A 16983-nucleotide genomic window follows, 5' to 3' on the forward strand; every position below is an offset into this window, starting at 1 on the left:
TAACCAATCTGTGCCCAAAATCACATCAAAATCTACAATATCTAACGAGATGAGATTAGCTTGCATAACTACATCCTCCACTAACACGGGACATCCTGGATGTACACAACTAACATAATATATCTCCCCTCTAGGCATAGCAAACTCTAAATCATACCCTAGAGGTGTAGGATGAGGTTGTGTCAACTGAGCAAACGTATGAGAAATAACAGAATGCGTAGCACCATAATCAATTAATACTCTAGCAAAATGACCAAGAATATTCAACGTACCTATGATCAAATCAGGATTATTCTGAGCATCTTGTAGTGTCATGTGGTGAATACGTCATTGGGCTTGCTGTCTTTCTCCACGACCTCTGTTAGCTTGATTACTTCAACCTTGCACATTACGCCCATGGCCTGGCTGATTAGACTACCTCAATGATCCCGCACTACTGAAAGCAACCTCTATGTGCTGGGACTGTCCTCCAGTATACCATTGAGACCCACTAACTGAATAGAGAGGATACGACGTATAGTCTTAGGGATACTGAGGATAATCACTCTGATAATATGGATCATGTGGATACTGATATTGCCTTGCAAAATAAGGAGCTACATCGCCCTGGTAATGATAAGCACATCCACGACCCGTCTAAACATAACCACAAGGTCATGAAACTTGCTGGATCGACACTGGTGTTGGCAAAAAAGGCTGCTGAGGCCTCTACTGATTTTGAGGACAATGCATAGCCCGATGCCCTAATTGACCACAAGTAAAACATCATCTACTACCCTGCTGGCAATCCCCAAAATGTCGATTATTACATCTACGACAAAACGGATTACCAGAACCACCAGAATCTCTCTGCCTTTGAAAACGAGGACCTACAGAAAATCTACCACCTTTCCTTAGACCAATGGAACCCCAACTCCCACTGGAAGAACTGGAACTAGCTCCACCTCTCTTAAAGCTCTGAGTCTTGTGAGGTCCCAAATATGATTGACCTTTACCTTTATCACCTTTCTTTTGATTTCCATCATTTTCTTCCTCCTCACTCTCGCTAGGCATATTCTCTGAATCTTCAATCCGCAGTAAAATCTCATAAAACTCCTAGTAAGTAGCACAGGGAGTTGTGGTTGCCATAGTACGCCATTTCTTCCGAGTTCCCAACCTGAAACAACGAAGCTTCTCAACCGGATTAGCAGCAACCTCCGGGTGATAACGAGATAAATCAGTAAACCTTCTGCAATACTCATTAGCTGTCATATTTCCCTGTTTTAGGTGTGTGAATTCTTGCTTCTTGCTATCTATATACTTTAGAGGAATGAATCTCTTATGAAATAACTGCTTAAAAACTTCCCAATCAGCAGCTTCCTCTGGTGATAACTGATAAGACTCATGTCTCCACCAAGATGCAGGCTGCTTACCTAAAAACCAGGTAGTCGTCTCAACCCACCTATCCTCCCTAAGATTCCCTTGTCTATGCATCAAACGAAAAGTCTTCTCAAGATGATCAATCCATTTCTCTGCTCCTTCAGAGCCTTCATTACCCATGAAATGATTCAACTTCAAATTATACACAGTCTCCAAATGAGTCCTTTGGGGAGGAAGAAACGAAGACTGAATAACATTAGCTATAGCTTCCCCTAACTGAGCAATATCAGGGAAACTAGGCTCAGCTAAAGGACGTGACTCTCTACGAGGCGGCATAGTTCTAACAGAAGACACCAAAATAATTAAAATATTCATAAAATATGCAGGACGACCAAACCTAGGCTCTGATACCAAACCAACACACCCCGACCTAAATTGAGGCATGTTGGTTGTCACGTGAGGGTGACGTAGCCATGTGCGCAGTGCGGAAATGATAAAGATGTAAAGGAAGGTGAATGAATAAAAACCAAGCTAACTAATTTACACTAAGGAAACCTAAGTGCAAATATGGTGTTTAGGTATAATTACACATAATTAGAGCATAAGTAGCCTAAGTGCAGTCCAGCAGAACGAATACTAATTATACAATACCAAAGGTGATCCTACATTTGTGATAATCTGTCAGAGCTGCCGTGAATTCCTCGTAAGCCACCAATAAGCACTCCTAACTAGAACCTGGAGGGGCACAAAACAGAAGGTGTGAGTGGGCCAAAACAAAGCTTTTCAAAACTGTTCATTATCAAAAGTAAATAACCATTCGCCGTAAAACCTATATAATTCCCAGAAGAATATCATGTATATAAATATATCTCAAAACCATGTTTAAGATACCAAATCCATAATCATGCCATGTCAAATATCTCAGCAAGGAATTAAGTAAGTCAGGTGAAATAAATCAATATGAGATGGTACGTCAGCCGAAGTCACCTAACGTGACCTGTACGGCTGGATCTAGAACTCATCAACTAGTTCTCTGCACACAAGTCCGAACCACCTAAAGTGGTATGTACGACAGGCTGGGTGTAAATAAATACGCTTAAGTGCTACAGTCACGTGAAGGCTGTGCGAAGTATCGCAAGTCACCTACGATTCGGAACCACTTAAAGTGGTCTGTACGACAGAATGACATTTGTCTTGGATCCAAGGTGAGCGTATGGTGCGGGAGGTGAACGATCACGTGAAGGCTAGGCCCTGTCCTCGGGCGAAGCACTAACACCGGGGTGCAGGATAATAAGCTCAAAATATATCTCAACACTATTATACTCACTACCATCAATATACTCACCTGAAGCTTACCTGAGCGTCCCCAACATCGAGCAACAATATATATATATATAATCATACTAATGCATAATTAAACATAGAGAGCACTTGACATGGCATTTCAAAATATCAAACCATTTAATTAAGTTTTCTGGGAAAAATACCAAGTGTGTGTGTATGTGTGTGTGTGTGTGGGGGGGGGGGGGGGAATACCAAGTATATATATACTAAAAACCAAAAGCCCACTCACTGATATGTGGAATGGTCGTAACCCTCGAGCCTTGCTTGACTGCGTTCGTCCTCGTGATAGGTCTCACCTATATGCGAAACAACTATTTAAACGTTATTTTTAAGCACATAAACAAAACTAGGTAATAACTTCTCATACATTGCTCAATTGGGGTGTTTGAATATACCACCAAGGCCTACTCAACCTCAGGAACATCCTTATATTTTTAGAAAAAAAAATTAATCACTCACGCACCGCCCAAGGCACGGCCTGACGCATCGCCATGCACAGGCACGTGCCTGGCACACCAAACTGAAACCCTAACGGCGTTAGGAAATATTTCGTTAATTAATGGAATATACCATTAAATATACATGACGCCGTTAATCGCCGTTAATCGCCGTTAGGAATATTCCGTCAAAGTTGACGAAATATTCTCCTTCTCCTTTCTTGGTTCGCCGGCGTCACTGCGATCGCTGGTTTCTGGAAAAACTTTAAACGAGTAGAACAAGATCATACCACTTTGGAGTCCTAACTTCGATGAGAAGTCGTCGAAAAATCCCTCTAAATTCAGGCTAAACCTGTAATCCCACTAATGAGCTTATCCCGACGACCAAATTTAACCAAAACTACTCCAAATCACTAAATAAGTAGTGTAAATACCTTTTTGAGTCTTAGAACCAAAGAAAACCTCGACAATCACGTCGGGAAAATAGGACACCTCACCGGAGTTCGATAGTTCTCACGATCCCGACATCCTTTCCCCGCACAAAAGGTATGGCTCTACTCCTGAGCTTGCAAGGAGTATGAAAACAACTACCAAAACCCCAATCTGTGATTAGTGAGCTAGGTTCGAAGTTGTCCGTACGGTTGTACGGAAACGACAGAAAATCCTAGAGGGAAGGAGAGAGAGAGTCAACAGGAGAGTGTGAGAGTGTGAGTGTGTGGTCCAGGTTTTGTCACAAAAAAAACTAACAAATGTCTTAAGTTCCAAATGCTTAGGAAAATAAAAGGATTGGTCCAAATCCAAAGCTTAAACCACACAACACAACTCAACGATTAAAGGGCATAAAAGTAATTTCCACGCTCTCGAAGTTAAAATAATATATACATTCGGGACGGGCTGTCACATGTTATGTAACTCATCCCTGCCAATCCAATTATATCCCTATGACTCAATCTCATCCAGTCCACCAAACAAAAAGTTCAAATCAAGGATTTGATTTTCCATCTATAAATTAGAATAATGTTGGAAGAGAGATTTGCAATGCTTCATGCATCCAATAAAATATAGTGAGTGAGATTTTGGAAAGTTGCATATAGAATTTTGGAGGTCTCTTTATTTGGTCCAGCATGGGATCATGTCCAAAAATGGAAGTAGATTGAACTTCATTTTTAAGAAAAATTCCAATATTTTATCACAATTTTTTTTTTTTGGTGCCTCTCCAATTAAGATTTTGGCCAATTATGGACGGCCAAAGGTTATGGGCGTCGTTGTCAATAATAATCATCAATTTCGAAATTTATAATTTCTATGTCATTTGATACAGTCTAGCTTTTCCCTTTTATCACCAAACACAACACTCTTAAAATCTAACAATGTTAATTTATGTTACTTAGTACTACAGTGGTATTTCTCTTCACTTGTAAGTGGGAGGTCTTAGATTCGATTCTCGTCAAAGGTGAATTTGAACCACATTATTTCTATCCCATTGTGAGGCCAAGCCCACCCCCTCCCTCTTAGTGTAGATAATATTGTCTCTTAAAAAGAAATCAATAATGTTAATTTGTATCTTAGTACTATTTGCAAACATGGGTTAAACCAATTAGTTAGATTAATGTGCATGCTTGCTCTTTGGCACTTATATCCGCTTCTTCATATTGTAGATTGGAATAGTTTAAAATATCGTCTAGCTAATTAAGAAAGTAACATTTTTTATTGTATTGTAAGAAATGATAGATTTCATTGAATAGGAAAGAACTTTACATCAAAATACTAACTATCACAACCCTCAAATAACAAATTAGAAATACAGTCGGGAAGTTCCTCAAATCAAGAGCAAAAACTATCAACATGAAGAGAATAGCAAGTAAAGGGATGAACAACACCAATAACTTGGCGGTGGACATGGGTAGAAAAATGTCCCTCTCAAACATGAAAGTAGCACTTAAATATCCAACCAAAGAAATTTTCAAAAGAGTAAAGATTTGGATTGCGAATTGTGAAAAGAAAAATCCCTTTTGAAAGGGATTAGCAAGATTGATCGTTTTCCAAAGTAGATTGGTCTCCCGACATGCTACAATTCTTGTAGCTTCTACTAAGCTAGGGATTCGAATGCTCGATAGTTCTTCATTTCAAACTATACCAATTTTTAAGACTTAAGATATCAACCACTCGATCATCTCTCATATTTCATACCATAAGGGATATTGAATTAGTTTTATTAATAGGATGGTCCAATTTCAAAAAATTATAAGCCGCTTTCCTTGAACATCATTCATTATTCCAATTGAAAAGAGAGGAGGAATATTTGAGAAGGACAATGACCTTAAGAGGTAAAAAGCGAAGATTATGTTGGTTGGTGGAGATACCCTCAACCTATAGTTGTTGAACAATAACTTGTACATATTTTCTGAATTTAAAAGAAACAAATACAACAAAAGGAATTATTTGTGCAAGTATTTTAAAGAAGTAAAATACTAATATCGACCACACTAATTCCGTGGCCACACTAATTCTCTATGTTGACCGTGCGATATAATAAACGATATCAATAACAATAAGAAACATAAACTAATATCGACCAACAATTAAAGTGTTAACAAATTGAGTTAAATTTGGGAGATACCCCATTTTCCTTGTTGTAGATAATATTCTTTGTTCAAATAAAAAAAAGAAGGGGAAAGGCACTCGAAGGACCCATTTGGTGGGCAAGAGATGGGATGAGTTATTTCCAATTAAATTGGACTTGTAGCCCAACCAATGTTTGGTGAGAAAAAAATTGTAACACAGATGAGATTGGTTACAACTCCGAAATAAGGGGAAAATGATGGGTTTTGCATCCCAACTACACACATAAGTTATGTAACTCATTCCTGCTAATCCAATCATATTCCAAGATTCAATCTCATCAAGTCTACCAAACAGGAAGTTCAAATCAAGAATTTGATTTTCCATCTGAAAATTAGAATAATGTGGGAAGAGAGATTTGCTTCATGCATCCAATAAAATATAGTGAGCGAGAGATTTTGGAAAGTTGCACATAGAATTTTGGGGGTCTCTTTATTTTGGTCCAGCTTGGGATCATGTCCAAAAGTGGAAGTACCTTGAACTCCAATTTTAGAAAAATGCCAATATTTTACCACAATTTTTTATTTGTTTTGGTGCCTCTCCAATTAAGATTTTGGCCAATTATGGAGGGCCAAAGGTTGTGGGTGTCGTTTTCAATAATAATCATCAATTTCGAAATTTATAGTTTGCTAGGTCATTTGATACAATCTAGCTTTCCCTTCCAAAACAACTCTTAAAATCTAATAATGTTAATTTGTATCTTAGTACCATTTGCAAACATGGGTTTAACCAATTAGTTAGATTAATGTGCATGCTTGCTCTTTGGCACTATTATCCGCTTATTCTTATGGTAGATTGTAGTAGTTTAAAATATTATCTAGCAAATTAAGAAAGTAGAATTTTTTATTGTATTGTAAGAAACGATAGATTTTATTGAAGAGGAAAGAACATTACATCAAAATACTAGCTATCACAACCCTCAAATAACAAATTAGAAATACAGTTAGGAAGTTCCTCAAACCAAGAGCAAAAACTAACAACATGAAGAGAATAGCGAGTAAGGCGATGAACAACACCAATAACTTGGCGGTGGACATGGATAGAAAAATGTCCCTCTCAAACATGAAAGTAGCATTTAAATATCCAACCAAAGAAATGTTCAAGAGTAAAGATTTAGATGGCGAATTGTGCAAAAAAAAAAAAATCCCTTTTGAAAGGGATTAGCAAGATTGATCGTTTTCCAAAGTAGATTGGTTTTCCGACATGCTACAATTCTTGTAGCTTCTACTAAGCTAGGTATTCGAATGCTCGATAGTTCTTCGTTTCAAACTATACCGCCTTTTAAGACTAAAGATATCAACCACTCGATTATCTTTCACATTTCACACCATAGGGGATATAGAATTAGTTTTATTAATAGGATGGTCCAATTTAAAAAATTATAAGTCACTTTCCTTGAACATCATCCATTCTTCCGATTGAAAAGAGATGAGGAATATTTGAGAAGGACAATGATCTTAAGAGGTAAAAAGCAAAGATTATGTTGGTTGGTGGAGATACCCTCAACCTATAGTTGTTGAAAAATAACTTGTACATATTTTCCGAATTTAAAAGAAACAAACAAAAGGAATTATTTGTGTAAGTATTTTAAAGAATTAAACAAATGTTGCTTTTGAGCCTTTGACTAGGAAGTTGTACTTGCTATTTATTGGTGACCATATCCTTTTATTTCTTAGCTAGTTTCTATATTTACACAACAAGAAGAGAATTACTATCCAAAATTGTGAGGAAAATTACCTAATCTTAAAAATATAAAACACAGAATAAACAAATGATTTCGAGTTAGCCATAAGCAGTGTTCTAAAAAATGCCCTAGGCGCCTAGCAACCGAGACGTTTTTGGGCAAATCAGGCGGAAAAATCGGGTTGGGCCTAGGCGGGCTAGGCGGGCTAGGTGGCTAGACGGGCTAGGCAATCCTAGGAGGTTTTTTATATTTATTTTTTATTAATTGCGTGTTTTTTTCTTTTTTGGTTTCATGGTGGTATACTTATGGAAATGGTGTATCTAATTTGCAAATGAGGAATTTACTACAAGTTCATCCAATACTTATGGAAATAGTGTACCTAATTTGTATTTTATCATTATTTTATTATCCATACAAGTATAGTTTTTTTTAGGTGTCAATATACACTTATTTACAAAATATACAAGAAATTTACTTAAATCTGCCTAGCCGCCTAAGCACTAACCCGCCGCCCGACTAGCGCATAGCGTTTTTTAGAACCTTGGCCATAAGTAAGTATCAAACTTAACACAAATCTTTTATATTTTTAAAACTGTATTGAATTTAAAATCTCTTTTCTTAAATATAAATATTAAAAGTGAAGATAAATATTGAGTATTAATCGATCACAATCAATAGTTTGAAAGTCATCAAGAGGACAATAATTCTCTCCAGATCCTCTTTGTGGGGATCCAAAAATTAATTAATCGTGTTTGTTCATCGTAAATTGTGCAATCAATTTTCGTTAAGTACTATAAAAATTTAAAATAATTTATAATCTCACGATATACGATGAACGAATACAAATAATTGATCTTCCGGATATCTACAAAAAGAATCCGGAAAGGATCCTATTCCGCATCAAGAGGTCATGATTATCATGGAGAAAATGTCCATCTTCATCTGTACCTTGAAGTGACCTGAGCAGCTAGTCCGTCGGTGCACGATTTACGTTTCCCAAAATGCCCTTACTAGTAGTTTTTATTTCATGAGAATAAAACACTTGGATATAAGTACGAGATTCCCATCTCAATTTCTTTTTCTTTTTTAAACAAGCGACACTTAGAAAAGGAGAAAATGAACGAGAGACCTCATAAAATATCCTAAACCAGTTGAACTACAAATTAGTAGTCATTTCCCATATCCGAAATTCTACTGATCTAGTTCGGTGTATGACATGCACTAGATGAATGAAGAATTGGATGCGCGGCCAAGGATTCCAGCGGATATCATACACCAATGCATACTAGAAAATCCCTTCAACTATTCATATTGATAAGAAATTCTTTTAGAAGTAGAAGCAAAGGTCAGACCCCAGAACTCTACAAGATGAGGCTGCTCGGTTTCCCACTGCCCTAAAATTGTTGGTGTCCTAAACGCATACCCTCCATGCTCCTCAATACTCAGACCTACCCAAATCCATGCCCTCCACTACACTCTTGATAATTGAAAACTTATAGCCAACACCCAAAACGGAAGATGTGCCAATCTTCCAATAAGGGCACAGAACCTGTATCTTGCTATATAATCTTTGTTGAGGCAATTGTCAAAGTATTAGCATACAGAAGGAATGATCTTATCATAAATCGACCTAAACCATTAGAGAATTACCAAGAACTAAATACTTTAGAGCACTTAAATTCTAGGAGTCGGGATTGAAAGTGACACCCGTCCAGCCAAAAGATAATTTTAAGAAAAATACCTTCAAATAAGTTACACAGAAGCTTCTGCAAGAAGAGTAAATTGGTTGATGGCTGAACCATTCAAAGAAGCTGTTCAAAATCAGGCTGTAAACTACAGGTTAATCAACAGTTACAATGAGCAAATTAATGTGAATCAGTACCTGACTCAAATGTTTGCTACTATTTCTAACAAACATCACATATTGCCTATAACAGGTGGTTGAATTGTCCATCAATATGCCTTTCAGATGAGATCAACATTATAAAACAACAGTTTGTTGTAAGTCTCCACTATCGCAGAATCGAAATCACAACCAACTTGGGTTTATTGTTCTTGTGATCACTCGAATTTCCACTCCTAGCTGATCTGACCTTTTGTAGTTCATAAATATACATTTGACACCAGATTCTTGACTGCTAAAACATTGTTGAATATATAGTTTCATCACAATCTAAAGCTTTTGCTAAACTGTGTCAAGAGTCGACCCAAATCAGCCTACACCATGCATCTCACTGAACCTCCTTTATTCCTTTCACACACTTCTACCCAACAAGTCCTGATATAACCTCCCTTTCTTCTTTTCATGCTTGTCTCGCAACAATTCCTTATATGCCTGGTAACTATCTATAAAACATTCCAGTCCAATTATCCTTCTTGGGGATATGCATGGGAAGCCTGTGCAAAAAGTATTCTAATTTAAAACATTGATTTTGAACTGGGTTCTTAGCAAGATCAAAAAGAATTAAGATACTAAATCACAATCTTCACTTTTACGACATACAAGCCATATGTCCTAAGACATTTAATGTCTTTGCTCTATCATCGTCAACATTCTAACTATTAATTAAGCCACAAACACACTGGAAACAGGGTAAGAACAATGTTGTGGCATTGTCTAACAATACGAATTTTCCAACTAAAATTAGAAATTGTACTCGTAATCAAAGGAGCAAAATTGTGACAATGACCAACAACATTAGAGAAACCTAAAGTAAATATCAAAAAGGCAAATTCATAACCATTTCTTTCAATACTTCTTAACATACACATATAACCATTGCGACTGAACCTCATTTGTCAACCTCCATTGCTTGGGCGGCTTTAGCCTTATTCAGCGCCGTCATTTTGGTCTTGAACTTTTTCTTGCCTACTTTAAAACCTCCACCCTTCTTTTTCTTCTCATTACCATCAACCTGTTGTACATAATTTAGTTAAAAACAAACTCTCCGCGAAGGTTTACTTAAAGGTCGTACCCAGTGCACAAGGCTCCCGCTTTACGCAGGGTCTGGGAGAGGGGAATGTCGGCTAGCCTTACCCCCATTTATGGAGAGGCTGCTCCCAAGTCTCGAACCCGAGACCTACCGCTTATGGGCGAAGGCACTTGCCATCGCACACCAAGTGCGACCTATCCGCGAAGGTTTACTTAAAGGTCGTACCCAGTGCACAAGGCTCCCACTTTACGCAGGGTCTAGGAGAGGGGAATGTCGGCTAGCCTTACCCCATTTATGGAGAGGCTGCTCCCAAGTCTCGAACCCGAGACCTACCGCTTATGGGCGAAGGCACTTACCATCGCACACCAAGTGAGACCTATCCGCGAAGGTTTACTTATAAAAAAAAAAAAAAGAGGATAAATCTTTATTCCAAAAATGACCGCAAGTCTATATAATACAACAGAGGGAAAGTTGATTTCACAAACATTCGTTAAAAATTAAAGCAATCACCCAACTCTTATATTGTTCTACTGGGGAACTCTAATTAGTCTCCTACCTACAAATTAATGAAAACCCGCGTAAAATTGAACAATTTCCGATTTCAAAGTTAGTACTTTTCATAAACCCAATCAACCAAAAGTAGCTAATAGTTCAACAAAAAAAAAAACCCAACAGATTATACAGAGAGGGAAAAACTCACTTTCATCTTGCTCTTCTTTGCCTGAAGCTTCTTTGCCTTCTTTTCTCTTTCTTCTTTCTCTCCTAATTAAATTACAGATAAAATTTGAATATACATATACACGACAAATATATATAGGAATCTAGAGAGAGATTAGAGAGAGACAGAGTGAGAAAGAGAGAGAGAGAGAGAGAGAGAGGGGGGGATTACTTTTGAGTTCGAATTCATGCTGCCTTTTTCTACGAGCTAGATCGTTCTTCTTCGACATTTTTCTCTCACACACCTCTCCCACTCTGAATCGCTGAAAAAACAAAGAACCACTAAACCCTAATCCAGGCGGAGGAGAGATGTTTTAAAGAGGGACTATTGAATATTTCAATTACAAATGTACCCGCTCAATTTTGTGCTTCTTCACTTTGGTCCTCCATCTTTTTTTTTTGACCCAAATCTTCCACCCTTTAAGGGTATTTTTGGACGGATTGAATTGCAAACAAGACTTCCAATTTTCATTCTAAAAAATTCAGAATTGAAGTAATCTCGAAATCGTAACATAATTCGAAAATTCTTATATTTTATAAGTTTTTAAATATTCTTAAACATTTTTATATAAGCAATTTATTGCTTTTTTTTTCATATTCCGTATGTGCCTATGTATAATCTAATTAATTTTGTATATACTGATATATTATATTTATCTTTTTAGCATAGTGTATGGTTAACATAAAATAACGAATAAAATACAAAAAATTAATCACACAATAAATAAATTTAGTAAATAAATATAAAAATTCTGATCGAAAATAAGGAATTCTCAAAATTTATAAATAGGTACAAATGCCCATTCCAACTTTTATGAAATATATATTTAGATTCAAAATCTTTTGGGCTCGGATCGAAAATTTTAATGACAGAATCGAAAACTCTATTCCAACTTGTACTCTAGACGAATCAATTTGCGGTGATTGGCTGCGGGCTTTCTTCTGTGGCCCAAATAAATGTGCAGTTTCTTGGCCCTTAAAATTTTAATTCTCTTTTTGGGCCGTAAGTGGTTTCATGAGTCGTAATATTTTACGAAAATCCCAGGACCTTCAAGATTATAGTTCTTTCCTCACTAGAGTTCTGAAGCTATTTCAAAAGCTTCCATCTTCCATCGCTCAGCGTGAGGGAGGGAATGTTGGATTGGATCAAGACGCAGAGAGCGGAAGAACCCAGTAAAAGGTTATTAATTTGGTTCAATCGACAAGTTTTAATTTCAGGGTTTTGGGCTTTTGGAATCTGGATCGTGGATTCGTGGGTCGTGCTGTTTCTGTCGATTTCAGCTTCGCCAAGCTGCCTCAGGTGCAAGTATTTGATCTTCGAAGTCCCGGCATTGCAGATGATTGTCATCCAAAGAGAGACTATAATTTTGGATACAGAAATCGGCCCATTAATCAGGTAGTTATAAGGAGGCGAAATAGAATTCCAAATTTCTGGAAATAGTACGTTTTGATTCTGGTTATTGATGAGATGTTTTTTATTTTTCTGTTTAGGGTTCTTTTGATTGCATTGAAATGTGGCTGTAATGATCGTTGAATTCCCTCAACCGGCTAGTATCGAATCGTATCGAATTCTGCGTGTATGGACTCTGTTTGAATGCTCGCAAAGTTATGTGGGTATTGGAAATTCAGTTTGGAACTGAGAATTTGGAGTTGTTTTATATGTCGGTTATGAGTTTGACAAAATATTTGGCCCTTTTCTGTACTGAAATCCGATGACCTGAAAGTATGGAATGAGTTGGTGCGCAAACTCCGAATACCTGAACGCACGAAACAATTTGTTTACGCAGCTCGTTAGCCTGAAACTCAGTCTGTAATTTACGTACTTTCTGCTCAAAGTTTATCAGAGTGGTCAGCAACGGATGCTGATTGTCTAATTAGGGAGATTAGACCTGATGCTGTCATTGCCCAGGTGGGTCATTCAACTCTGACTGAAATTCAATCCGAAGAAAGTGTATTATGTGATGGTTTTGATAAATCATTTTCCACTTCAACGTTACGAGTTCTCAAACGATGTTTTTTAGAGGAGGTTAACAAGGAGAGGTATGAAGATATTGAAGGAAACTTGGTTTTACAAAAGATTTTTGGGGTTGGTGTTGGAACCCCCAGTCCCACATCGGACAGAGGGAGAAGAGAAAAGTGTTTTAAATAGAAATACCCATTTCTAACTAACATCGAGGTTTTTTGTGATAAAACCCCACACCTGAGGATTGTGCAGGTGGTTAAGTGGGGATAGTATCGATGTTGTTAGAGTGGGCTCTCGGCCCGTCGATCTGAAAATTTCCACATGGTATCAGAGCCAGGAGGCGGGCCCGTACTGCCACGTGATTGGGGGTGGGTCCCCGTTGGCCCCGCGTGATTGTCCACGTAGGCCAAAGATGCCATGTGTTTGGGTGGGTCCCCATTGGCCCCGCGTGATTGGGTGAGTCCAGACTTGGCTCCACGTGATTGGGGGTGGGTCCCGTTGGCCCCGCGTGATTGTCCACGTAGGCCAAAGATGCCATGTGTTTGGGTGGGTCCCCATTGGCCCCGCGTGATTGGGTGAGTCCAGACTTGGCTCCACGTGGTTACCGATGTGTGGAAATTCACGTGTGACCCATAAGTGGGGTCTCACGTGCGGGGAGTGTTGGAACCCCCAGTCTCACCCTTGGACAGAGGGAGAAGAGAAAAGTGCTTTAAATAGAAATACCCCTCTCTAACTAACATCGAGGCCTTTTGTGATAAAACCTCACACCTGAGGATTGTGCAGGTGGTTAAATGGAGACAGTATCAATGTTTTTAGAGTGGGCTCTCGGCCCGTCGACTTGAAAATTTCCACAGTTGGTTTTCATGGACATTTTTTGGCAGCCAAGAGGGTGGCTCAGGGGTTGGATCATCATTCTTGGTGCTTGAATTGCCATTTGTAAAAAGTTCTGGTGCGGTGAATACCCCAGGTGAACTTGAAGCAGTGAGCAAGTTCCAGGGTTTACTTAGTGGCTTGGTTCCACAGAAAGTGGGTTTAGTTGCTGCGTCAAGTTCGATGAGGTTATACATACAATCACAGATGATCCAATTATGAGGCCCCACAGTTTGCTCAGTCGATTTATCCATTTCTTTTGGATCTACATAATATTTTTTCTGATCTCCCAGCAATGGGAAAGGCTCTAGCTAATGCTAAAAGATGCTCTACGATGTGAACAGAGGTGAAGCTGTAGATACCAATGTTATATCTGAAGTCTATGCCTTTCGGATTGCAGTCGAGGGGCTCAGAATTTCTCTGAACAATGCTGGTCGCCTTCCCGTTAATAAAATAAGGGAGCCGTCTTAAATCAGGTTGAGCTTTCGGATCTTCCAGTTGAGGACAAGTCACATGCTCTGCTGGTAGAGGCCCTTCGTGGCCAGACTAAGAAGTTCAAGACCATAGTGGCAGTAGTGGATGCTAGTGTCTTAGCAAGTCTTAGAAAACACTGGAAAACTGTTGTGCTTTGGCCTGTTATCTCACCAACTTATAAACCCACAGTTGAACAATTTAAAATATAAGAAATAAAGACACCAAGAGAATTACGAGGTTCGGCAAAAACCTGCCTACGTCCCCGGAGAGATATTGCTCTTCACTATGAGAATAACTAGTACAAAATATACATGAGTTAAATTGACATAACCCAAACCCCAATCTCTTGTACACTCACAGAATTTTTCCAAGAGCCTCACTCTCCCCAAGAGTTTCTCACTCTCACTCTATTTTCTTTTCCGTCTGTGTTTTCCGGATGCACTCCTTCTTTCTTCACACTCGGAAAGCATTCCTTTTATATCCAATGCAAGCAATTCCTTGCATTTAAATAAAGGCCATCATTTTCATCCCCCAGCTTCCATGATGATTATGTCTCCAAAGTAAAAAGCAAACCTTGCTTTTCCTTTATCATTCCACACGCCACCTTCACGTGAAGAATGCAAATGGAAAACATAAAGTAGACTTTTTTCATGCATAGAAAGCATACATATTTACGTGCAAATAAACACAAAAACAACACTTTGCTACAACCATTTCCCTGTAGCACATAAAGCTAAACTATCAAAATTGTTGCCAACTCAAACTATGAGCCAATCACAACAAAAACTCATGTCCCTTTAGAGGTCAAGGAAATGGTTGGAAAGCTTGTTACTGATTGTGAGGGTGAGGGGGGAATGTCAAATGATACTGACAGGAAAAACTGCTAACTGATAAACTTTGGTGGCCGTAGGGGCAGGGGCAACAGCAGTTTTAGGAGCATCTTCACTCTCCAAAGCTGCGACACTCAAATTTCCTGCTTCAACCTTGATGAAAGTTAAACTCTTTCAAAGCCAAACCCATAAGACGATGGGATTTGCTCTTAGTAAGACGCTTGGCCCCTCAAAAATGGTAGCTCCAGGTGTCAAATCAACAACTTTACTGAAAGCAACTGCTTCTGCTGAGAAGATCCGGGTGGCTGCCCATAGTGTTAAAGCTGCTGCAGAGAAGACTAGCTTTTCAGCCATGAGAACAGCATTCTATCAAATAATGAGGAAACGGCATATCCGGAAAATTGGTGTCCAACCGTGGGCTACCTTTGGGTGTAGTATTGCAACTTGTGCCAGATTGGTTGAGTACGGAGATGGGATTGAATGTGCTGCTGAATCTCTACCTGCAGCTCCATCAACTGCCAGTTTGGGTCGCGGGATTCAAAGTTTACACCTGGCATCTCAGGAAATAGCACGGAGAGATAGCATGAAATTACTAAAATCTATTGAGTCCCTCATGTACAGATTGAAGAAAGTCAGAACTCAGTAGTAAGAATGCAATTCTTATCTTATTTGTATACTAGTCGTTGCTCTTTTCAAAGTGGTTGATGGATAAAAGTAAGAGCTCATGGAACTTACTGTAAATGTAGAGTTTATAACAATCTTCGTAGAAAACTGAAAGAAAAAGTGTCTAGAGCAGGGGTTCTGTGTATCGTCATTTGTGTGTTTTCCCTGTTCTGTATTGGGAATCTGTTTCTAGAAATAGAAGCCTATACGCAAATTTTGCAGGACCCTTTTCGAGTTTATTGTAAGCATTGTGAGTTCTTTTGGCCAGAGTTAGCTTAAAAAAAATGGCGGTGAATACATTTATATGTGAACAAAGAGTTGTCTCTATATATATATATATATATTTGAGCAATACACATGCAATCTCACAAACCTAGTACTCCTCTCTCACACGCTTTGGTACTGATCTTTGATTGCAAATTATATGTATTGTACTCTGTAACATATATTAACAATTGTAAAGAAATTCTGAACCTTTAGTTTGAGAAAAACAATAGTGAGAGCTGCTATCTGGGTCCCAAACTGAAAGTGGGATAACCTTGGAGGAAGTTTGAAAAAGCGTCCAATTCGTCGAAGAAATAGGGGCTTTCAGTCTGATGTTGATTGGGATCTCAGAGAGACTGAAATGGATTCTAATGACATTGACCGAAACATCGAAATCAAGGTGAGTTTCACACTGTCGTAGGCTGTATCATTCATTGTTTTGTGCCTGTTTCTCTTTGCTTTACTGTTTTTTGCTCTGTTTTGGGAGATTCATGTGGTGCCTATTAAGGTTATCGTTTCTGTAGAAATATATTTCTCATTTCTTATTTAGTGTCTGGTGGTTGTTTGGCAAGCAGGTGCAGTTCACGTACAAGCAAAGGTGGAGTCTTGAGTAGAACAAATCCATGTAAACACAGTAATTTCCTGCTTATGGTTTAATTTGTGTTAATATGGTGCTTAACAAACACTGTGTTGATATAGTTAAAAGTAAAATCACATTCGTTGGAGTTCATTTATCTTTGTGAACAACTTTTTCGTACAAGTGATATTGGAATTGAACTCAGGAATTTGGGTGCTAGAATCTCGTTTCAGCTTTTGTTTTTTA

General features: G+C 38.3%; 1 protein-coding gene, 1 long non-coding RNA gene and 1 pseudogene across 3 annotated transcripts; 2 read left to right on the plus strand and 1 right to left on the minus strand.

The window, feature by feature from the left end:
* Positions 1 to 9210: 9210 nt before the first annotated feature.
* Positions 9211 to 11435, minus strand: LOC126631884 (uncharacterized). 2 transcript variants are annotated; one of them, XM_050302091.1, is made up of 4 exons: positions 11269 to 11435; positions 11080 to 11141; positions 10215 to 10361; positions 9211 to 9843 (listed from the first exon to the last, which is right to left on the minus strand). In XM_050302091.1, exons 1-3 carry the CDS (start codon positions 11324 to 11326, stop codon positions 10239 to 10241), a joined length of 243 nt encoding a protein of 80 aa, XP_050158048.1. In that variant the 5' UTR covers positions 11327 to 11435; the 3' UTR covers positions 9211 to 9843; positions 10215 to 10238. The 2 variants fall into 2 exon arrangements, with proteins under 2 accessions (XP_050158048.1, XP_050158040.1); XM_050302083.1 differs by lacking the exon at positions 9211 to 9843 and having other exon boundaries at positions 10060 to 10361.
* Positions 11436 to 12168: 733 nt separating this feature from the next.
* Positions 12169 to 12843, plus strand: LOC126631984 (uncharacterized). The gene is made up of 2 exons (XR_007626532.1): positions 12169 to 12492; positions 12588 to 12843. It is a non-coding gene; the product is annotated as an uncharacterized LOC126631984 (long non-coding RNA).
* Positions 12844 to 13476: 633 nt separating this feature from the next.
* On the plus strand, positions 13477 to 16120 carry LOC126612333 (uncharacterized; annotated as a pseudogene).
* Positions 16121 to 16983: the final 863 nt, after the last annotated feature.

The sequence above is a fragment of the Malus sylvestris genome, chromosome 1 (assembly GCF_916048215.2).
Source record: "Malus sylvestris chromosome 1, drMalSylv7.2, whole genome shotgun sequence".
Taxonomy (NCBI): Eukaryota; Viridiplantae; Streptophyta; class Magnoliopsida; order Rosales; family Rosaceae; genus Malus; species Malus sylvestris.

What these genes read in the sequence shown, in the direction of transcription:
- LOC126631884 (XM_050302091.1), bottom strand. Translation starts at nt 11,326, where the DNA reads ATGTCGAAGAAGAACGATCTAGCTCGTAGAAAAAGGCAGCATGAATTC. An exon ending in GCATGAATTCGAACTCAAAA is followed by an intron (nt 11,142 to 11,268) that starts GTAATCCCCCCC and finishes TAATTTAATTAG; the next exon opens with GAGAGAAAGAAGAAAGAGAA. An exon ending in CAAAGAAGAGCAAGATGAAA is followed by an intron (nt 10,362 to 11,079) that starts GTGAGTTTTTCC and finishes TATGTACAACAG; the next exon opens with GTTGATGGTAATGAGAAGAA.